The 23,618-nt window shown below is 46.1% G+C and overlaps 1 protein-coding gene across 5 annotated transcripts in view; it reads left to right on the forward strand.

Annotated features, from left to right (window-relative positions):
* TSPAN9 (tetraspanin 9) overlaps nucleotides 1-23,618 on the forward strand; it is a 127,327-nt gene that overhangs the window by 20,069 nt on the left and 83,640 nt on the right. For 3 of the 5 annotated variants that reach the window (XM_083399141.1, XM_083399143.1, XM_083399142.1), the window contains exon 2: nucleotides 22,846-22,925. The exons of 1 other annotated variant lie outside the window; for it this stretch is intronic. In XM_083399141.1, coding sequence (XP_083255267.1) covers nucleotides 22,863-22,925 — 63 coding nt within the window. In that variant the 5' untranslated portion in view covers nucleotides 22,846-22,862. Of the gene's footprint in view, nucleotides 1-21,880; nucleotides 22,926-23,618 lie in introns of those variants that run through there. One more of the 5 variants, XM_083399139.1, reaches the window with a different exon arrangement.

A 23,618-nucleotide genomic window follows, 5' to 3' on the forward strand; every position in this document is an offset into this window, starting at 1 on the left:
GATTTGCTGACTGGTTGACAATAATTCCCTGCCCTCCCTTAAACAATTTTGAACCTCTCCTCTCTCTTCTAATGCTGCTGTACTTAGGCTGTGCCTGCTTTATGTCTGACCAAGCTATACAGTGGTACCTCGGGTTACAGACGCTTCAGGTTACAGACTCCACTAACCCGGAAATAGTACCTCAGGTTAAGAACTTTGCTTCAGGATGAGAACAGAAATCGTGCGGTGGCGGTGTGGCGGCAGCGGGAGGCCCCATTAGCTAAAGTGGTGCTCCAGGTTAAGAACAGTTTCAGTTTAAGAACAGACCTCTGGAACAAATTAAGTTCTTAACCCGAGGTACCCCTGTAAAGGTAAAGGGACCCCTGACCGTTAGGTCCAGTTGTGGATGACTCTGGGGTTGCGGCACTCATCTCACTTTACTGGCTGAAGGAGGCGGCGTACAGCTTCTGGGTCATGTGGCCAGCATGACTAAGCCGCTTCTGGCAAACCAGAGCAGCGCACGGAAACGCCGTTTACCTTCCCGCCAGAGTGGTACCTATTTATCTACTTGCACTCTGACATGTTTTTGAACTGCTAGGTTGGCAGGAGCAGGGACCGAGCAACGGGAGTTCACCCCGTTGCAGGGATTCGAACCGCCGACCTTCTGATCGGCAAGTCCTAGGCTCTGTGGTTTAACCCACAGCACCACCTGCGTCCCTATAGACCAAGCTGTAGGCTATCTATTATCAGTGGCTATCTCACTCCTGTATTCTCCAACCTCTTCTCAAACGTTAGCAGTCAAATCATTGGCAAGTAGTGGAACCTAAATGGTCTGGTGTGGGATCTTTATAGAACTACAAAAACTTACTCGGATTGAACCATTAAGTCTTTCATTTGTAAATTATCTTTGTTTGCAAATTTCAGTTGGCAAATCTGTTTAATAATTCTGCATTATTTTGTTGGGAGTATTTTGTGTAGAACCACATTAAGTACCACTTTAGATTTTGTTGGCACTGCAGATTTTTCTAATTTCCAAAACCAAGGGCTGGATGTGTCATTAATCCTAAATATGCTATAGGACAGGCTGCAGCTGAACAGGCCCAGTGCTGCAAGTGCTTGGAAAAGGCTGGCTTGGTTTCGTCACTTGATAAAGAGATGGGCTAGGTTTGTAGGAGTGAGAAAATGTAAACAGGAGAAATGCATTCTGCTCCTGTCTACATCTGAAACGTGCCATTCATAGCATCATATAATTGTAGAGTTGGGAGGGTCATCTAGTCCACAACAAAACATTATTTTTTAATATTAGCTTTTGTGATTTTATTATTGTCTTTTGATTTTCCTTGCAAGCTGCCTTGGAAAGCTTTGTATCCTGAAAGGCAGCATATCAATGATTAAAACTACAATCCCCTAACAGTTCAGGTGCTACAGGCCACCTTGTTATATCTGAACAAGTAGGAGTTTTCTCACCTCCGCTGGGTCCATACAGCATTTTTGGCTTCAGCTTTGTTTCCATTCTAAAGTCTGCTTTAGTGAAGTAGGATATTTCACATTAGTGGCCATAGTCATTCCTTGTTCTCAGGGAGTGTGTAATTTGGGAAGGTTCTATTAGTGTGTCGCATCTTTCCAGCTGCTAGCTCAGATTTCTAAGGAAATATTTTTCTGAATTACCAGCTAAAGTTTAGATTCCTTTCCCCTCCCCAGACCTCTCACAGTACAGCTATGTGTGATGTCTAGATTTGATTAGCAGTTTTCTCACCGAGTAAGCTGCATTCTTCCCATTCTTTTCTCATAGGAAAAGAAAGTCTAAATCACTTGCTGGCTAAAATGTCAAACTCCTCTAGGTTTTCTGTCACCCTGAGGCTTCCTTTTGTGTGTGTGTGTGTATGTGTGTGAAAGAGAGAGAGAGAGAGAGAGAGAGGAAACCTCTAAGCATAACAATAAACTGCTGTTTGGCCATTTTCACTTACATGAGGAAACTGAAATGTGGATTTTGTTTCATTCACCATTTTTAATCGCACAGCTTGGCTGTTTTTAATAATAATCTCAACCACTTTTATATGCTGCAATCTCAGTGCATGACACTTTATGGCAGAGGTAGCCAGTCTGGTGCTCCCAGATGTTAGATTGCAGTTCCCGTCATCTCTGACCATTGGCCATACTGCAGGGACTGATGGGAGTTGTAGTCCAAAAGCATCTGGAGGACATCCTGTTGGCTACCCCTGCTTTACCGAATTCAAGAGGACAGATCTTCAACCCAAGAAGCCTACCTAAAATTTAACACATGGGGAGCAGAAAAATAGGAAGGAAGTGGAGGGAGGAATAAGGTAAAGATTAGGCCCAATCGTGGCCGACTCTGGGGTTGCAGCGCTCATCTCGCTTTATTGGCCGAGGGAGCCGGCGTACAGCTTCCGGGTCATGTGGCCAGCATGACTAAGCCGCTTCTGGCAAACCAGAGCAGCGCATGGAAACGCCGTTTACCTTCCTGCCGGAGTGCTACCTATTTATCTACTTACACTTTGACGTGCTTTCGAACTGCTAGGTTGGCAGGAGCAGGGACTGAGCAACAGGAGCCTCACCCCATTAGGGGATTCGAACTGCCAACCTTCTGATCGGCAAGTCCTAGGCTCTGTGGTTTAACCCAGAGCGCCACCCGCGTCCCAAGGAGGGAGGAATAGGACTAGGCAATTATTTCAGTACTTAGGCTTAGATTCCAGTAGGACATGGGAACATAGGGGCTGGGCTAAAGCCTTCCCGGAAAAAGTGGGCTTTGAGAACAGATTTGAAAGAAGCAAGAGAGGTGTTCTTGGAGGCATAATGGGGAGCCGGGGGGGGGGTGTCTAAGGAAGCAGGTGACCTTTGCATGGTGAAGAGCAGTGGAGCTCAAGGAACAAAGAACATGGGCAGGAAAGTTCCTTGAAGTTCAAGGAGGGAGAGATGATATGGAGGGGCAAGGTCATGGGATCCCTTGTAGGTAAGGACAATGGACTTGCGCTGGATCTGGCTAAGGATAGGAAGGGTATGTAGAGACTTAAGGAAGGGCATCACACGATCAGAGTGATCAGAGAAAGGACTTGCATTTTCATGGCAGTTTCAAATCAACAAGTGAACACCCACCTGCCTCTCCTTACAGCGTACACCTTTTTTACCTGACCATTCTTCCCCCCATTTTTTCTGTCTGGGTAAGAGGCCAATATGAAATATGGAATCCTCTGGAGATGGCTGTGCCAAGATCAGCTAGTTCTGTGCCTCAGGAGCCAGGCCAAAGTTGGCAACTTTATAGGACCTGATGGGGACCTGATCCATGCTGGCCTGTTACCTGCACCACCTCTCCTCTCGCAAGCTGCCTGAGTGGCATCAAGAGCAAGGCACCTGGATCCCAGTGATCTTAGTTTTCTGGTCGTGAAGTTCTAATTTGCCCTTGCAATATATTGCTAGTGCTTTCATAGCCCTTCTAAGGCCTATGGCTGATCTTGAAAGAATTGCTGTATCACCTGCATATAGCAGGACTGGGATATGCTTCCCTGCCAATTTTGGGGGATGGAAGTTCACAGTATGCAGATAGGGTACCATATCATTAATATATGCATTAAATAAATAAATAAATAAATAGATGGATGGATGGATGGATGGATGGATGGAACTATGGAGTGATAGCAGAATTGTCTGGGCATCATGCAGTTTGTGGTTAGACCGTTCACTTCATTGGTTGGCAAGAACTGCTGCTTAACATTAAAACAAGATTTACCCAATGTCTAACACATCTTTTCTCTCATGCAACCACACAAAGACACACACTTCTCATTCCACCCATCCAGCTATTGCATGCCTCCTGTCAACATTCATAATATCCTGCAGTCACAAATTAATACAATCTTTGCCACAACTGGAACGTAGGAAGGTGCCCCATGTGTACTATTCAAGCTATGCATGATGTTCATAAAACCATAGATTCGTAGAACTGTAGAGTTGGAAGGGACCTCAATGGTCATCTAGTCCATCTGCTTTCAACACAGGAATCTCATCATGGCAGATGGCCATCCAACCTGTGCTCACAAACCTCCAATGAGTCCACACAACCTACTGAGGTCTCCAATAATTCTTTGCCATTTGCAGCGCAGCCTGTTAAAAGCTGTCCAGCCTGGAGACTGGCGTTTTGGGAGGTCTTTAACAGATTGGCAGTTACATATACTGCATTGGGCTGGTGTTGTGAATATGTATTTTAAGCTTTTTAATTAACCCCTTTTGAGGTTGCAAATATGTGTTTGTGTTAGGCTTTTAAAGCACTGCAAGGCTTTCAACTTGAAGGCACTGCAACAGACTCTGGAGCTTTTGTGTGTGTGTGTTGTCCGACTGAGTTCAGTTGTACCTGAGCTGTAGGCCTGTTGCCTATATTAATCCCATTCTAGTGTGTCAGTGGTGGAGTGTAATCTAATGGTGTGTGGGGTGCTCCCCCAAGGGGGCAGGTTCTGCCGTGGCCAGGCGCCCCAGGTGTCACAGCCTTTCTCCATCCCCAGGCCAGGCTTGCTTGACCCAGGAGTGGAGCTGCAGTTGATGACACGAGGAAGATGTCTCTGCAGCTCCCTCGCGCACCATAGCCAGTGCAGAGGGTACCTTGAGCATATAGACTTTTCTTTTTAGTGTTAGTGTCCCATTAACACATGTGTGACAGGCAGAAATTCAGCAGGTCAAAAACAGCATTTTGAGTACTATACTTTGGAAGCCAGTTGTTGTTGTTTAGTCATTTAGTCATGTCCGACTCTTCATGACCCCATGGACCAGAGCACACCAGGCACTCTTGTCTTCCACTGCCTCCCGCAGTTTGGTCAAATTCATGTTAGCAGCTTCGAGAACACTGTCCAACAATCTTGTCCTCTGTCGTCCCCTTCTCCTTGTGCCCTCCATCTTTCCCAACATCAGGGTCTTTTCCAGGGAGTCTTCTCTTCTCATGAGGTGGCCAAAGTATTGGAGCCTCGGCTTTAGGATCTGTCCTTCCAGGGAGCACTCAGGGCTGATTTCTTCAGAATGGATAGGTTTGATCTTCTTGCAGTCCATGGGACTCTCAAGAGTCTCCTCCAGCACCATAATTCAAAAGCATCAGTTCTTTGGCGATCAGCCTTCTTTATGGTCTTTATGGTCCAGCTCTCACTTCCATACATCACTACTGGGAAAACTGGAAGCCTATGGGGTTTAAATTCTCACTTTTAACATTTTAAAAGGGTTGCAGATCCCTTTGTTTGCTCTCACTCTCTTGAATGGGACAGCATGTGTATAAGATTCCAGGCTTGAACTTGTATTTGAACTTGGTGGAGCTTATAATTTGCTTAAAAGCAAGTCCCACTGGGGCAGCTCAGCCAGCCCTGTCCTTTTCCCATATTCCATTGGCATTGTGCATATATAGGGAGGGGGCATGGGGTGGACGGACACTGATGGAAAGTAGAATGTCCCTATTTTCATCTGAGGAATGTTGGAGGGTAAGTAGTTGGGATGTGAACCCTGGTTTTCCAGGTCATAGTCCAACACTGTAAGCACCAAAGCACTCTGGCTGTGGTGGCTGTTGTTGAATGGGATGGCGTCATTTCCCTGTTGCCATACACAACAGCATTTCCCTGTTGCCAATCACAAATTGGCTGCTTCCGTACATGGCTTATTTTGCAGCATTATTGGTGCATCAAGATAATTAATATGTGTTGGTTGCTTGAAGAGTATTTGGCTGTGTTTCTGCTGTCTGTATAGTAATTTAAAATAATGATGTTTTGCTTTGGATTTTGCTGTTGGGAATACTTAGGACACTTCTGACAGTCTATTGGTGTGAAATAAATTTAGAAAATACATAGGCATTTAGATTACAATATAAGCAAGGGCTGGAAAACTGCAGTATTTCTAAGTCATATTATCATGCAGAATATCCAAGTAGCACCTGAATTATTATGGTGCCGTAGCACAGAATAAATTAATGACTTTTATTTTTAACCAAGTGCCTATATATTAAATGGATTATAGGGTGCTGACTACGATGCACAATTTAATAGCATGAATGACTGAATATTAGTGCTGTCTTTGTTCAAGAGAGCTTTGCTTCTTTTTTTTAAAAAAGAGGAAGAGACCAAGACAATGGGAAGTGTCACAAGTGATGGATCACAACAGAGGCACTGAGAGCAGCTGCTAGTCAGGCTGGGAGCATTTTACTTAAGTTCAGCAATAATGGTTTCTGGAAGGCTAGAGAAAGCAAAGCAAAATGAAGAGTGAGTGTAAAATTCCTGCTCCTCATTTTTTATATACTGTACCCAAGTCAAAGAATGATTTTAGTGTTCTAAAAACAATGCATTGGAATAGCTTTGTAAATGTCAAGTAAACATACTAGGAAGTGTGGCCCATTAAATGTCCACTTCATGTGGGAACTGATGGAACCCGAATGCTCTGTAAAAATGTTCAGCAGGTCTGAGGCTACTTAATGCTGTCCATTGGAAGGATTTATATAACTATACTTTGCTGACCAGCATAGTTCCTCCCAGTACATGTTACTATGATAAAGTACTTTAAAGGTGCTCCTATTAGGTAAGGTTTGGACTGCATACTGCTCCGAATCTCCACCAGATTACAAGTCTCATGGGAATCCACATCCCAAGATTCAGGCTCATGGATCTGGAAGGTTTCCTGATGCTCCTAGTGAATTTCCCAGTAGGTGTGACTGGTGGTCCTGATAAGACACTGGTCTGTCTTTGGAGGTGGGGGGGATAGCCCAGGCCATCAGTACTCCTTAATGTCCTCATCCAAACAACAGCAGGGGTTCCAAGCTGTGGTTCAATCTTACCTCAGGTGGTTCCTGCCATACCTGTGGGTTTGTTGTAAAAGTGGGAGATGGCTCCACATCTTGCATTGTGTTTTATTGCAATTTGAATTCTATGAAGTGCAATATATAAGATGTCAAAAGACTCGATCAAAAATCATACAGCACCTAGCACAGCACTTTTACAATTGGTGTAACAGTCAGAAAAATCCTTCAGTGCTCTGCCAAGACCCTCAGTAGTTTTCAAGTGGTTGGGGCACCATCAAGTCAACAACACCCCCTCTAACAAGTATGACAAGGATGAGCATAAGGGCTCCCACCAACCCAAGAACACAGAGTTAACTCAGTGTAAGTCAGAATTTTCAAATCCAGCAATTTCTGCAGAAAGACCTTGTGTGAAGGAGCACTTCGGTGTTCTTTGGGTAATTCCATAGTGAACAACAGAGGTGGCGATGGGGGGAGGGGCAACATCACAACATGACACCGTGCATCCCTGATGTAGCATGTGTGGCATCAAGACATTGGGAGGAGCCAGAGGTGCAAACCCTCTGCAGGAAGAGGAAGAGGAGGAGCCGGTCACTGGGGCTGCACCGCACTTGACTCTGTACTTTGTGCTTTTTGGACATTGGGGGGCCCAGTCACCACCCCCAAAATATGGGGGGGGGCTTGGCCCGCAGGAGCTGGCACTTCCGGTGAACAATGTAAATACCTGTAAACTTCTTTACATCATCTTTTGTGTTGGAACTAATGCTTAAAGGTAAAGGTAAAGGTACCCCTGCCCGTACGGGCCAGTCTTGACAGATTCTAGGGTTGTGCGCCCATCTCACTCAAGAGGCCAGGGGCCAGCGCTGTCCGGAGACACTTCCGGGTCACGTGGCCAGCGTGACATCGCTGCTCTGGTGAGCCAGAGCCGCACACGGAAACGCCGTTTACCTTCCTGCTAGTAAGCGGTCCCTATTTATCTACTTGCACCTGGGAGTGCTTTCGAACTGCTAGGTTGGCAGGCGCTGGGACCAAACAACAGGAGCGCACCCCGCCGCGGGGATTCGAACCGCCGACCTTTCAATTGGCAAGCCCTAGGCGCTGAGGCTTTTACCCACAGCGCCACCCGCGTCCCAGACCCACCCGCGTCCCAGACATCTTAACTCCAGTTAGTATGGAACTGTTTGTTAAGTGCCTTGATGTTCCCTACAAAAATATTCTAGAAGTCTGTCCCTGGTAGTTTAAATGCTTTCTTGTTATTGCATTTTAAAAGCTGGAATCCATGTAACAGCTTTGTAACCTCAATAATTTATCTGCAACTTGGGTAAGTGTTTTCTGGGAAGTATGAATCAGTTCCCCCCTCCATTCTACAGCAACATACATAAAGAGCTATTGTTTCATGGGCAAGTGTCAAACTTATGGTAAAGTTTGTTGGACACTGTGGAGAAAAGGTTTTCTGGCAAATGACCAGTGACCAATGTAACATGTGAAAAACCATTGACAAGACACCTCCAAAGCAAAGCCCTGTCCGTGTGACACTTCACTAGGTATTCACACATTGCTGTTCAGCATCGGGTCCATGTGAGATGTTGTAATGGCCATGGGAATTGACATTTGGCTGTAGCAGCACCCTAATGATTTGTTTCTTTGCAACCCAGTATTATTGCATTTACCATGCCGCAGAAGTTTCTCTTTTTAAAAAGAGGATTTCATACTAATGAATATCATATTGCACCAAACACATTTTCTTTTCAATCTCCCGGTCTCAAACACAACAATAAGAGCCTCTAACTGACACCAGTACTGCTTCTGCACTTTATTGCAGCATAATCACATATCTCTTAGGGACACTGATCCCTGCATTTGTACTGTTTATTTTAAAATAAGTTAAAATTCATTTACACTTTGTGTTCAAGACTACCGCCAACCTTCTGCAGGGTTGTATTGTCTTCTGAGGCAAGGTAAGAGACCTTCAGCTCCTGAAGTGTATCTCTAAGTGGGGGTGGGGACCCTCTAGCCCACAGGGCAATCTTGGCCATCCATCCTTCCCCATTTGGCCCACAAGTCTATTTAGAACCATAGAATTGTTGAGTTGGAAGGGAACTAGAGGTTTGTCTAGTTCAGCCCCCTGCAATGCAGGAATCTTTCGTCCAGTGTGTGGCTTGAACCCATGACCTGGAAATTAAGAGTCTCATGCTGTACCAGCACAGCTCAATACACGTAAGGTTAAAGGTAAAGGTACCCCTGCCCGTACGGGCCAGTCTTGACAGACTCTAGGGTTGTGCGCCCATCTCACTCAAAGAGGCCGGGGGCCAGCGCTATCCGAAGACACTTCCGGGTCACGTGGCCAGCGTGGCATCGCTGCTCTGGCGAACCAGAGCCGCACACGGAAACGCCGTTTACCTTCCCGCTAGTAAGCGGTCCCTATTTATCTACTTGCACCCAAGAGTGCTTTCGAACTGCTAGGTTGGCAGGCGCTGGGACCAAACAACGGGAGCGTACCCCGCCGCAGGGATTCGAACCGCCGACCTTTCGATCGGCAAGCCCTAGGCGCTGAGGCTTTAACCCACAGCGCCACCCGCGTCCCTTGACACGTAAGGTTAGGCCTCAATTAAAAGGCTGGGGCTTCCCCAAAGCACCCAACAACCAGTTAGTTGTCAGGAACCTTTGAAGCACAAATTAGGGACCCAGCGCTAAGCAGGATTGCTTTGCATCAGTTGATACAAAGGGAGAGGGATCCTGCAGAGTTCAGTTTCACCACAGAGTGCCCTGCAACACGAAGCAGGATCCGTCCTCCCCATCAGGAGAGGGGGGCAATCCTTCTTAGTGAAAGCCATTAACAGGAGCACGGCATGATTTAAATTTAAGAAGAAGTTACAGGATTGCAGGGGAATGGGATGGCTACCCCTCTCCTGTGCTGATTTACTCACTGGCAGGGAGTAGCAGGATTCTTCCCCTTTGCCTCCTCTTTCCTGCTGCTCAGCTGTCTGAATGGATAGATTAATGAGCATATGTAAGTACAGTGGTGCCTCGCAAGACGAAAAGAATCCGTTCCGTGAGTCTCTTCGTCTAGCGGTTTTTTCGTCTTGCGAAGCAAGCCCATTAGCGGATTAGCGCTATTAGCGGTTTAGCGGCTATTAGCGGCTATTAAAGGCTTAAGGGATTGGCGGATTAGCTGCTAAAAGGCTATTAGCAGCTTAGTGCCTTAGAAAAAGGGGGTGGGGAGCGGAAAAAAAAACCCCAGGAATCGCAAAACATTTTCGTCTTGCGAAGCAAGCCCATAGAGAAATTCGTCCTGCGAAGCACCTCCAAAACGGAAAACCCTTTCGTCTAGCGGGTTTTCCGTCTTGCGAGGCATTCGTCTTGCGGGGCACCACTGTATTCACATTCTGGAAAGAAGGCATAGAAGTAAAAATGGTTGGGGTGGAGTGGAGTAATCTTTTCCATCAGGCTGAAAGTTTACAGTTCTGTGGGGCACCTTTGAGACAAACTAGTCCTATCTTGGATCCACCCCCATCGGATTTAGTGGGACTTACTACTGCGTGATGTAGGGTTATTTCGACATTAGCCCACCCTAGAAATTGTGACAGCAGGCACCCCTTCTAGACCAAGGTTAGACGCTTTTCAAGTACTTGTACACCTGTAGTGCTTTTGTCTCCACACCTTTGCAAGGATGGAAAGGAAACCAAAACAACTTGGTCCAGCTCATGTGACCTCCTTGGCCTACCAAGAGCCAGTGTGATGTAGTGGTTAAGAGCGGTAGACTCGTAATCTGGGGAACCGGGTTCGCGTCTCCGCTCCTCCACATGCAGCTGCTGGGTGACCTTGGGCCAGTCACACTTCTCTGAAGTCTCTCAGCCTCACCCACCTCACAGAGTGTTTGTTGTGGGGGAGGAAGGGAAAGGAGATTGTTAGCCACTTTGAGACTCCTTCGGGTAGTGATAAAGTGGGATATCAAATCCAAACTCCTCTTCTTCTACCTACAAGCCCACCTTTGTCACAGACACACCCCCCCCACCAGGTCCAGGGGCTACTAGCCACCCCTGTTCATTTCTGTGAACAGAATACAAAGCACCCTAAATGAGTCCTTACAAACCAATTCTTTCCTCCTTATCCTTACCCTCCACTCCCAATAATAATGATGGGGTTTTACTAAAGATTAAAGATGTGCAACTTAGGGTAACAAAGCTTGCGTATCAGTTTGAGGGAAAATCACTGTGCAGAATTCCAGATTATATTTACTGTAGTTAGCAAGGTCAAACTCAGTAAAGATAAGTTTTATAAAAGTAAAATAAATTGCTTAGAGCAGTTATCTGAAATGTACCATGAAGTTGTTTGAACATTATTAAGCTGCTTTGGGCAAGCTCTTCCCTCTCACCCCAAGAACAGAGGCCAAAAATCTATATTTAGGTACCCTGCCTAGATTTCAAATGCTCTGGATCTCCCAAAACTCCCTTATATCCAAATATGGGCTTCAGAGCAAGTGTTCATCTTCCTTAAGTTAAAAAAAAAGAAAATGGGAAAAAACCCACCCTTGAAGATTGCTGACATGAAAGGTATCTGAAATCCATATTTATGCAACAAAATGTAAAAAGCAAAAATGTCGAGGACAGCTTTGTTATAGGTGATTGGCTGCAAACAAGATAAAATCCTTAATACTTGGTCATAGGTAAAGCATAGTTTATTAAACCATCATTTAATTAAACAAACAAACAAACCACACTTAAACTACAAGTTGACACACAGAAGGGTCAAACAAGGAAGTCATGGAAGGAAAGTTTGGCTTGTTTCTCCCTTGCCTTCCTTATACTCCCACCATCCCTGATAACTCAGAGTCTTTGCAGTACTATCATACTATATACAGTGGTACCTCAGTTTACGAACTTAATCCATTCTGGAAGTCCGTTCTTAAACTGAAACAGTTCTTACACCAAAGCGCATTTCCCCTAATGAGGCCTCCTGCCGCTGGTGCCCTTCCACTGTTCAGATTCCGTTCTTAGACAGAGGTAAAGATCACAAACTGGGACACTACTTCCGGTTTTGTGGAGTTCGTAAACCAAATCGTTTGTAAACAGGACTGTTCTTAAACTGAGGTACCACTATATAATGTACTATACATAGTGGTGGGACGCGGGTGGTGGGACGCGGGTTTAAACCACTGAGCCTCTTGGGCTTGCCAATCGGAAGGTTGGCAGTTCGAATGTGTGTGATGGGTTGAGCTCGCGTTGCTCTGTCCCAGCTCCTGCCAACCTAGCAGTTCAAAAGCACACCAGTGCAAGTAGATAAATAGGTACCACTGCGGCAGGAAGGTAAACGGTGTTTCCGTGCGCTGCTCTGGCTTCAGTCATGGTGTTCTGTTGTGCCAGAAGTGGTTTAGTCCCACTGGCCACATGACCCGGAAAGCTGTCTGTGGACAAACACTGGCTCCCTCGACCAGAAAGCGAGATGAGCACCGTACCCCATAGCCGCCTTTCACTGGACTAAACCATCCAGGGGTCCTTTACCTTTACCTACCTACTATAATACTGGTGTTGCTTCACCCCTTCACATTGGTTGACTGTAAGTGAGGCTGGTGAAGCCTTCTTGGAGTCCTTTGTCTCCTCTCATCAGCATTTCTCCCATTAAAGGAGCACCCAAAGTTCCCAGCAGTATAGAGTTTCTCAACCCTTCCCTTCCATTGTTGTGCTATGCTTCATTCTTCTAGGCACCAGTCACGTAGCATTACTCTGAACATAGGCCATCATTCCCCCCTTTGGGTGATACTGCTGGTAACCAAGACTGGACCCTCTCCAATGAAGATGTGCTGTGTGGCTGTATTTTAGTTGGAAGCACATTCCAAACTGCTGCACGTGCTCTGAAAAGGTTGGAGAAGAGGACCTCATGTTCTTTCCAGGCAAAATTCCACACCTCAGAACCTGGCCGTGGTCTTCTGAGATGAAAGGACGACACTACAGTCTCTCTGCCACCTTTTCTGTAGTTTTGGAAGGGCAAACAGAGGCCCCAGAATACAGAACAAAGAGAGCCACAACCACACATGGGAGCACCAACCTCCTGTGCATAGAGTACGGCACAAGGTTGGGAAGCAGCAAATAGAGGCTGAAGCCCAACCAGGGCTAGCATAGCAAGTCAGAGCAGTCGCAGGCAGAATGTGGGATAGCTCTCTTTCCCCAGACCAGTAATAGATGCCAGTAGCACAGTCACCTAGCAGAGTGAAAGAGCTTGCATTTCACATGAAGCTCCTGCAGCCAATCGGAAGCAGCGGAAGCCCCGTCGGATGTTCGGCTTCCATAAGAACGTTTGAAAACAGTCACTTTCGGTTTGGGAGCCAGAACGTTTGACTCCCAAGGCATTTGGGAGTCGAGGTACGGCTGTACTTTTGGATTCAGTGGCAAAAGTAACACTGATGGAGAGAGATTTAGTACTTTTATTAACAGCAGGCGTCCATACAGAATAAAAACCGGCGAAACAGTCTTTAAGCAGAATGATCTAGCATAAGCAAAATAAAATACTTCTGTTATCGAGAACTCCAGGGACCGCTGACAGAGAGGCTCCAGCTGGCCAGTATGCCATGCCCATCCAGTGAAGGGCTGTGTTGAAGCTCGAAGGTCAGGCCCCATCAGGGAGATTTATATAGCCTCAGTGGCTACATGCTGGCTGGCCTGATCTCTAAATTCCTCCCACCTGTTAAGCTAGGCAAGATACAGGGGCCAGCAGAGTTAATTAATCCTGCAGCTGCACTCCTCCAGCAGGCATTCTGCCTTCAGCTGGCCCAAGAGTGGATCTTTCCACATCCGGCTGATACCTATCCCTGGAGCACACAGCGAATCAAGACAACAAAGCAAACCAAAAAAACCCTTTACAGTCCCCTTTGGAACATGCTAATATGCAGGGAGGAAGAATCATGCAAACCAGTTAACCTACAGTATTTCCTCAATATACAGGATGCTTCTGCAATACTTTCTCCTACAGTAGTGCAGTACAATTTTATTCTGTGAACTGCCCTGAGACCCCTGGGTATAGGGTGGTATATAAATTGAAATAATAATACAATTTCCCTTCAGTGGCCAATGGTGCAACAGCGTCATCTGGCAACAGGTACTTTTGAGGATAAAACCCCAGATAGTTTTCTTAATCAGCTCTCAGAACAGTGTGCAGCCAAAGTCTCTGCAACTGTGTGAAAGCTCAAGCATGCTCCAATGGCTTGGAGATTGTCTTAGCATTATGTGTGAACCTAATTATGGCTTAGTGTGAATGCCTGAGCTTGCAGGCGCCCAGAGACTGCAGCCGCTTTGCTCTTTTGGTCTTCTTGTTGCTGTGTTGCCGTGAACTAATCCATGGTTACCTTTAGTGGGTTGTCAGAACCCACATGTGTGGTTTTATCTCCTCAAGACAAACTATGAGCAGTAAACCATAGGGCAAGCCTATGTTATAGCTCATGGCTTGTCTGGAGTGGGGCAAACTACAAGCCCAGGTTCAGACAATAAACTAAGCCAAACAGCTTGCAGGTGCAGCAGAGCCAGAAGAGAAGCAAAACGGCTACAATCACCTCGTTATCTGGATAGGTGTTTTATTTAATATGTTAATAAAAAATTATTGCAGTAGAGTGGGAAAAAGAAAATGCAATATTTGTTTGGGCCAACAAGGCAGGGAACAAACAAACAAGCAAACACTGAAGCTGTATCACTTAACCATAGTTAGCTTTTAAAATAAAATGTAATTTGCACATGAGAGAACAGAGTGCAAAAGAGTGTTGTTGAATCATCTTATACAAACTTACCTTGTATTTTTATGGCATGAACCATGCTGTGATCTACAAATTACAATAAAATAAAATAAACTTGTCCCAAAAACTTGGGGAAGCCACTGCCTCTTCCTCAATACTTGTTTTCTGCTTTGGAAAGAACAGCTTCACAGGGTGGCTTCAGTATTTTTATCACATTCGTCTCAAAAATCTTTTGTATATTGAGCATGCTTTATTAGGCTTAGAAAGTACAGGACTTTATTTAGGAGTTTATTATGGTGGCATGGATTTGCTTGTGAGGTTCTCCTATGATCGCTGACAAGTGTTTCGTATCAGGGAAGTAGAATCTGGGACAGATTTTCCCCAGAGAAAGTTGCGTGCACAAAAAAATTGGTTGAATTTGTATAGAATTAGGATGCAGATGTGGCGTGGACAGCATCATGCTCTGTTCACTTCCATTTATGATGTCATCATTTTGTCCAGTCATGGTCCTTCTGAGTTTTCACTGTGGTTCTTTCTATTCTCACAAGACTGTGGAGCAGCAGGGCTTTCCTGGGCTACCCTTAGTACTGCTTTTCCATCTTTTTAAAGAAGCATGGCTTCAGCTTGTACCCTATTAGCTTTCCGGAGGGTGTCATGTTATCATCCCATTTTATAAATCATTTTTTTTAAATTAGTACTTTAAATCAGGGGTCAGCAACCTTTTTCAGCCATGGGCTGGTCCACCATCCCTCAAACCATGTGGTGGGCTGGACTATATTTTTTGGGGGAAATTAACAAATTCTTATGCCCCACAAACAACCCAGAGATGCATTTTAAATAAAAGGACACATTCTACTCATGTAAAAACACGCTGATTCCCGGACCGTCGGTGGGCCAGATTGAGAAGACGATTGGGCTGGATCCGGTCCCTGGGCCTTACGTTTCCCACCCCTGCTTTAAATCAACCTTTCAGTTAACACTATGATTAAAAACACACACAGAAAAACCACAACCCTGCTGTTGTTTTGGTTGCTGCCATTTTAGTATCTCCCCCCCCCCCCCATATTAAAGTGCTTCTGATCTAAAACAGATATAAAAAAGTCACAGAATTGTAGAGTTGGAACGGACCCTAAGAGCCATCTAGTCTAACCCCCCGGAATGCAGGAATCTCAACTAAAGCATCCATGACAGATGACCATCCAATCTCTGCTTAAAAACCTCAAATGAAGGAGAGTCCACAACCTCTGAAGGGAGTCTGTTCCACTGTCAAATGGCTCTTAACCACCAGAAAGTTCTTTGTGATGTTGAGTGGGAATCTCCTTTCTTGTAACTTGAAGCCATTGGTTTGAGTCCTACCCCCCAGAGCAGGAGAAAACAAGCTTGCTCCATCAGACAGGGCCTTGAGATACTTGGAGGGCTATCGTATCTCCTCTGTGTCTCCTTTATTCCAGGCTTATTATCCACTCTTCATGGAAATGCCCCTGCTGCTGACTTGGCTTGCTCTCCTCACCCTGTCTTCTCTTTAAACCCTCTTCCACCTCCTCTCCAGTTCAAAATGAGCGCCTGCAGTTATTGTTCCCACCTCTTCTTCTTCAAAGCCTATTAGGGGAGGTGAGCAGCAGAACGGGGCAGCGGTAGTACCTGCCTGTGGGCCATTTGGAACAGGAGTTCCAACATGTTACCTTGTGCTCTGACTTGCCCACTTCCAACCCCATCCGCATTGTGCTAGCACAGTAGCAACACCTCAGTGCCATTGAACTTCCGGGCACCCAGAGATCTCCACGTGGTCGCAATTGGACTCACATTGGACACAAAATGCGCATGGCACCCAGGGAATTTTGAACACCGTGCGAGTGAGTGAAAAGGAGAAGGGTGGCTATGCAGAGCAATCATATTCAGACAGAAGTCTCACTGAGTTCAATGGAACTTAAAGGTAAAGGTAAAAGTACCCCTGCCCATACGGGCCAGTCTTGCCAGACTCTAGGGTTCTGCGCTCATCTCACTCTAAAGGCCGGGAGCCAGCGCTGTCCGCAGACACTTCCGGGTCACGTGGCCAGCGTGACAAGCTGCATCTGGCGAGCCAGCACAGCACATGGAACGCCATTTACCTTCCCGCTGGTAAGCGGTCCCTATTTATCTACTTGCACCCAAGGGTGCTTTCGAACTGCTAGGTTGGCAGGCGCTGGGACCAAACGACGGGAGCGCACCCCGCTGCGGGGATTCGAACTGCCGACCTTTCGATCGGTAAGTCCTAGGTGCTGAGGCTTTAACCCACAGCGCCACCCGCGTAAATGGAACTTACTCCCAAGTAAATATGCTTTGATCTGCAGTAGCCTTAGCAATCCAATTAGCAGTCTGGATAGTTTAACAAGAGACTTAAAAGAAACAAAAACAACCCGAGAGAACTTCTGCACCTTTCATAGTTACTTCAGAGGAAATTTCTGCAGGTTCTGTTTGTCCTGCAAACTACGTACATCTGCTGAAATTCTCTCTTCTACACAGCTATTAAAGCTACAGGAGCCCTATCCTCTATCTCTTTTTCCCCCATCTGGTCACTCCATTTAAATTCTTCTTTGAAGAAACATATTGGGCTGCAAAATGCCTTTGTGTTTTCAAGTTGTGAGTCAAGGACCCGCAACCAGCGTAGGGGTAAATAAGACACAAGGACACATGTATTTTAGGTTAATGGGCTAAAGAAGGCCACAACTTTATTGGTTACAGCATGTGAGTGGTATTGGCTTAGGCATTGGATCAAACAACCTATCTATGACCCTACCCCACGCAGCAGGGGGTCATTTGAAGGTTAACAACCAATGGGAGGAGCTTGTTGATGCAAATACAACTGGAAGCTTCCCCTGGTGTCACCGGGGGTCGTGCCGTGGCCCCAGCCACTAGCAGGGCATCGGACAGGATCCATGACCACCGGATTCCTTTAATGGAATACCCAACAAGGGAAGGGGTAGGTGATGGCCACCCCCCAACACACGACACATATTCCAATGCCTAACCGCCAATACCAGAAACGTTGTGACGATTTGCTACGAGGTAGGCGAAAAACCAAGAGGCTGGTGCCAATTTGCCAAATGGATAAAAAATCCTACCAGGCCCCCGGGTAACCAGGGCAACCAACCAAAGTCCATAGCAAGGTCAAGAGCATAAATATGACCTAAAGGGAGGGCGGGCAGGTGATCCAACGACTCTGGGAAGCAGAATGAGGTGCGGGGCTGCCACGGCCGCTTGAATGCAACTAGGCCCCGCCCCCAAGCCAAGCCTATTGGCTGGCCTGACAGGCGCGGTGCGGCAGCCGGGAAAATGATGCAGGGGGCCAAATACGCCCCCCTGCTGATATGGGAACGGCTCCCGCTCACAACACCTCCCCTCTGGGAGGCAGAGAGGGTTTGTCAGAATTGGAGGCTACAAAGCAAATGTGGTAGTTTTCCTCAGGTGGTCAAAGTAAATGCAAGAGCTGCAAGACTTGCTCTCACTATGTAACGCTCTGAAGGAGGTGTCGAACTGCATTCATACAAGAGACCAGGCCCTGCAAATCCCGTTGATGTGCCAAATACAGTGGTACCCCGCAAGACGAATGCCTCGCAAAACGGAAAACCCGCTAGACGAAAGGGTTTTCCGTTTTGGAGGTGCTTCGCAGGACGAATTTCTCTATGGGCTTGCTTTGCAAGACGAAAATGTCTTGCGATTCCTGGGGGGTTTTTTTCGCTCCCCACCCCCTTTTTCTAAGGCACTAAGCTGCTAATAGCCTTTTAGCAGCTAATCCGCTAATCCCTTAAACCTTTAATAGCCGCTAAACCGCTAATAGCGCTAATCCGCTAATCCGCTAATGGGCTTGCTTCGCAAGATGAAAAAACCGCTAGACGAAGAGACGGAACGGATTCTTTTCGTCTTGCGAGGCACCACTGTACTATCCTCTTAAGCCCCAACTTTACTCCTTCACTCACTTGCAGCTTCTGTCGCAAGGTGTCACCAGACTGTGGCTCTGCTTAAGAAGTGATGCCTTACAATCATCATGATGACAACAACGACATTGGATTCATATCACCTTTTAAATCTTACATACATTACATGAACACCCAGCATTATGCCTGCAAGCAATTACTTAAGTAGCCTGGTTCATTCATGCATGTACATCACTTGAATTCTGTTTAATTGCTTGCTAAACACTCAATGACTGTCAGTTGAATGTAAGCAGCTCCCATTGAAAAGCATTGTGTAAGGGTACGTGAGGGGATATAAAAGTTCAATTTATGTTATGGCTGTGGCAGCTCATTAAATACATAGAATCATGTATTTGTAGAGTTGGAAGGGACCCCGTAGGTTATCTAGTCCAACCCCCTGCAAGTCATCACTTTATACTGCAGTATACTCATCCACTCCTGCCAACCTAGCAGTTCAAAAACGTGTCAAAGTGCAAGTAGATAAATAGGTACCACTCCGGCGGGAAGGTAAACGGTGTTTCCGTGCGCTGTTCTGGTTCGCCAGAAGCGGCTTAGTCATGCTGGCCACATGACTGTACGCCGGCTCCCTCGGCCAATAAAGCGAGATGAGCATTGCAACCCCAGAGTTGGCCACGACTGGACCTAATGGTCAGGGGTCCCTTTACCTTTACCTTTATACTCATCCAGTGATGATCATGTGAACCAGCTGCATATGTTGTTGGATAATATGAGTGAGGTGACCAGTACGTCCCTGCTTTTTTTTTCATACTTTGAAAATATAAACTGTTTTAAACCTTTATTAACATTTATTTTTTCTCTTTCTTAATTATGTTAGTGTTTAAATTGATCTTTGTATTTCCTTCTTCTGGCTGAAAGTTGGCGTAAAATGTTTAAATGAGTACAGGGAATGTATACAACATATTGGGCTAAAACCTATAAAAAAATAATATGTTACTTGGTCATTGAAACATTCCTCTTCTCCCAGGCCTTTGGCTGATTAAATAATATATGGCCTTTTATTGTTTGGTATTCTGGCATGTATTTTTGTGCTTTTATACTGTAAACTCACCTGTGATATTCGGATGAAGGGTGCTATAGAAATTTATTTAATAATAATAATGCTGTATGAAGTAGTGCAGTTCAACAGTATGTGCTCAGGTGATTGTTGGGTGCTTTTCACATTCACATGTAAAAGAAAGTGGCCCTAGGTTGCAGTCACAGGCCCCCTTTCCCTGCACAAAGACTGGAGAAAGAGGAGCTAGAGGCAGACCAGGCAAGTCGTAGGTCCCCTGCGTGCAGAAGGCAGAGGAATGCTGCTGGGTGAGAAAGAGAACGTGGACCTGCTCATTCGGAGCTCTGGCCCACCTGACCTTCTCCCTGCTGCACCTCTTGGCCAGTGGCGTAGCATGGGTTGTCAGCACCCGGGGCAAGGCAGGTAATTTGCGCCCCCTAACCCGGGGCAAGGCAAGTAATTTGCGCCCCCCGCTGCACTGTCCCTCCCCCAGATAGTCCCTCGCCCTCTCTCCGCACCGCACAGCATGCCTGGCACACACACCCCCTCCACAGTGGGCGGCGACCTGGCGACTCGGATCGGATTTGCACAGCCAGCACTGCAGTGAGAGAGAGTGAGTGAGCCAGGTAGGGGCAGAGAGCTGCGAGTGCGAGCGCGCCCCCCCAGATGTTGTGCTCGGTGCGGCCGCCCCCCTGCACCCCCCACGCTACGCCACTGCTCTTGGCTACTTGTGCATAATCTTCTTGATTCCCCATTTATTATACATGCCCTTCTTACATCTCAGCTCATCTGTAAACTCCTTACACAGCCACCCCAATTTCTTTAGAAGCCTCTCACTTTTCTTTCTGGTTGGCATGGTCTGCATTTGTGCCTTCAATATTTCACATTTAAGAATCTCTCATCCATCTTGGACTCCCTTCTCTTTGAGTATTTCTGACTATGGGATTTCACCTTAAGCTTTTTGGAATTGGCCTTCTTCAAGTCCAGAGTGCTCTGGGAAGGCATCCTCCAGGTCTTCAGTCTGGTAGATTAGTCTGAGACACAGTGACCAGGCCAAGGTTGGAAAATGCATGCTGGAAAGACTTTGTGCGTATGTGTGTGTTTTATTTATTGAAATCCAGATCATGTTTACAAAGTACCCCTAACCAGCAAAATGCTGTCACTAAATTCAGCCGAATACAATCTCATACTTGATACAGCTTGCCTTTTAGGAGAAAAAACATCAAATAAAGCTGCCAACATATTACATAGGTTCAAGTTGAAATTTCAAATCATCATATAATAAAAAATATTTCCAACTCAACATCCCATTTTGCTCATAGTATTTATTACAAATAATAATTGGATGTAAAACCTATATGATTAGAAATGTTATTTATACTGTGAAGTAACACTACTGAGTTAATTGGGATTTACTCCCACGTAAGTGGATAGAGGATGTTGGTCGTCTTTTCTTGCGTTGCATTTTGGAGTTTAAGCTCCACAGGTCAGGGATCTGTCAGGTTGTGCAACTCTGTGCATAGCTTCTTAGAAGTAGTTGCCATTGAATTGAGTGAGGCTCACAGATTTCAGTGAGAAATATTGGTACGCGCTTCATTCCACTGAAACCAATGAGACTTTGAAAGAGGTGTGGCCAGTGGCGTAGCGTGGGGGGTGCAGGGGGGGCCGGCCGCACCGGGCGCAACATCTGGGGGTTAGGGGTAGGGGGCGCAAATCCACGGGTTAGGGGGTGCAAATTACTTGCCTTGCCCCGGGTGCTGACAACCCATGCTACGCCACTGGGTGTGGCTAACCTTCAGCTCTCCAAATATTGCTAAGCAAAAGCTTCCATAATTGAGCATACTGGCTGGAGTTCATGGGCGTCAAGGCTCAGCCATGCCCTTAGCCATGGTTCCACAACCTCCTTGGCTGTACCCCCTTACCAGGTCCAGGAGCTATCACTGATGGTTAACACTGTCCCATTGGGTGGTGTCACGCAGCGCAAATGGCAACCTGAGAACTGTGTGAGTTCCACAGCACAGACAAACTGCTTCCCATTATGCTTGTTTTTAAGCTGCAAGAAATCCAAAAGTATATAGTTACTATCAATTTAATTGGGACGTGGAGCGGGCAAATGCCACAGTATCCAGTTCCAACTTCTTACAGTTGTTACTTGCGTTATAGGAATATCATTGCCTGCCCCCCCCCCCCCGCCTTGCATTCCAATCTCACAAACAGCTATAGAGTACTTGACTTTAAAAAAATGATTTTCTTGTTTTGCACTTGTATAGTCAAAAGCGTAACGATAATCCTATTAAAGATCTTGTGTCATGGAGGAGGGGGGTCGGCTCAGCGTGTGCTGGGCTGGAGGCTTGCTGCCATTGGCTGGATGCGCAACAGAATAGGAGGGGCTTTGGGACGGGGCAGGATTTATTACTTGTTATAGTTAGAGCAGGGATTTCTTCTGTGGGAAATGCCCAGTGGTTGCGGCTGCTGATGATCTCACATCGACAGCAGTGCAGTGCTGAGTGAGGAAGGGTGACCCAGGAATTGAGGACTGAGAAAAATACAGCGAGCAGATGAAGAGAGGGAGCAGAGGAGGAGGAGAAGCGTTTGCCAGAGCAGCAGGCAGAGCAGCGAAGGGAAGGCAGGAGCTGAAAGAGAGAGAGGACGGCTCATGCTGAATGCCTTCCAGATGCACTGATACCACCAACGAACCTTTGGGAATGGCTACAAGGACTGCTTGCTGCCTGTAGAGCAAGGGTTGTGGACTGACTCTGTGTGTGTGTGTGTGTGTGTGTGTGTGTGAGTGTGTGGCAGGGGGAAAGAACTTCACAGCACTCTTGATTAAAATGTTAAGTTGTGCATAACAGATTTGGCAAGACAGCCTGAGAAATGCTCCTGCAAGAGACACTGGCGTGTAAATCACAGCCACTGATGCATATAGGACAGCCTGCTCTGGCATAAGGGTGGAGAATAAAAGAATGGAGGCAATGCAGAGAATATTGGAATAAAGGTCTGCATTGGGTCGTTGGATTTAATAAGGAGGAGGTGGCGCTGAAAGAAGTCAGCCTCACATGAATGGTGGACCTGACACGAGGTGCTGTGCTGAATTCTGAGAGATGCTAGACATTAAATCTGACAACTGTGCAAAGAGAGACCATGGAGAAATCAAGTAGTGAGGATTCCTCAATTCACCGGAGTCCATCTTTGGATAGCAAGGATTCAGACTTTGCTAAACCTTCTACCTCAGGCAGGCAGTTTGGCCGAGGCTTCACTGCCGGCGCTTTCTATGGTACCACAGGATCGAACACGCAGAGCCGTACCGAAGCTGCAGCTGGGACTGGTGTCAAAAGTGACAAATACAATGCACCCAAAGGCAGCAAATACGTGGTTTTTTATCTGGATCTATCATTTGTTTTCCTTTTAGAATTTAAGAAGTGCAGCATGGCGAGGGGCTGCTTGTGTTGTTTGAAATACATGATGTTCCTTTTCAATTTAATATTTTGGGTGAGTACTGCATTTTTATATTCTTAATTAAGAGCTCCCATTTCCCTACTGCACCATGAGCACAGTATATTTTAAGCTTGTACGTTAAGATTTCCCCCTCCTTCCTTTTACCTGCATGGAATATTTATGGAGCTGAATCCATGTCGTACGCTAGAGGGGAAAATGCAAAATGCTCATATCTTTTGGGTTTCATTTTGACAAGATTTATTTGCAGTAAACTGTGTGTTGAGCAGGCTGTATTAAAGAAAACAGAACCTTTCTCTTAGCCAAATTATTCATACCGACATGGTGGCATCTGTTTTAATATTACCTCAAGCTGCTGTAAGTATTTCTAAGCCGTTCCTATTAATCTGGCTCACTTTCCTAACAGAGAAAAAAAGTGGGGTTGTGGTTTTTTTGGGAATGAATGAGATTTAGTCTCTAACCGTCACTATTTTTAAAACCAAGATTCTTAATATGGTCAGTGAAAATGACAAAACAGTAATGACTTTTGAGCTACTGTTACTCACATTGGCGAATTGGAGGGCCTGCTTTTTTGTGGGACCAAAATTGATTTTCCTTGGTTAGCAAGCCAGGAGGCGTGAGAAATGGCAGCAATGCTTCAGTAAGCAAATTTGAGAACTCCTAGCAGCTACTATGATCTAAATGATGTCATGTGCGCTTGGAAAATCAGGCTGTTGATGCCAGTCAGCA

The sequence above is a fragment of the Podarcis tiliguerta genome, assembly GCF_965153285.1.
Source record: "Podarcis tiliguerta genome assembly, chromosome: 9".
NCBI lineage: Eukaryota > Metazoa > Chordata > Lepidosauria > Squamata > Lacertidae > Podarcis > Podarcis tiliguerta.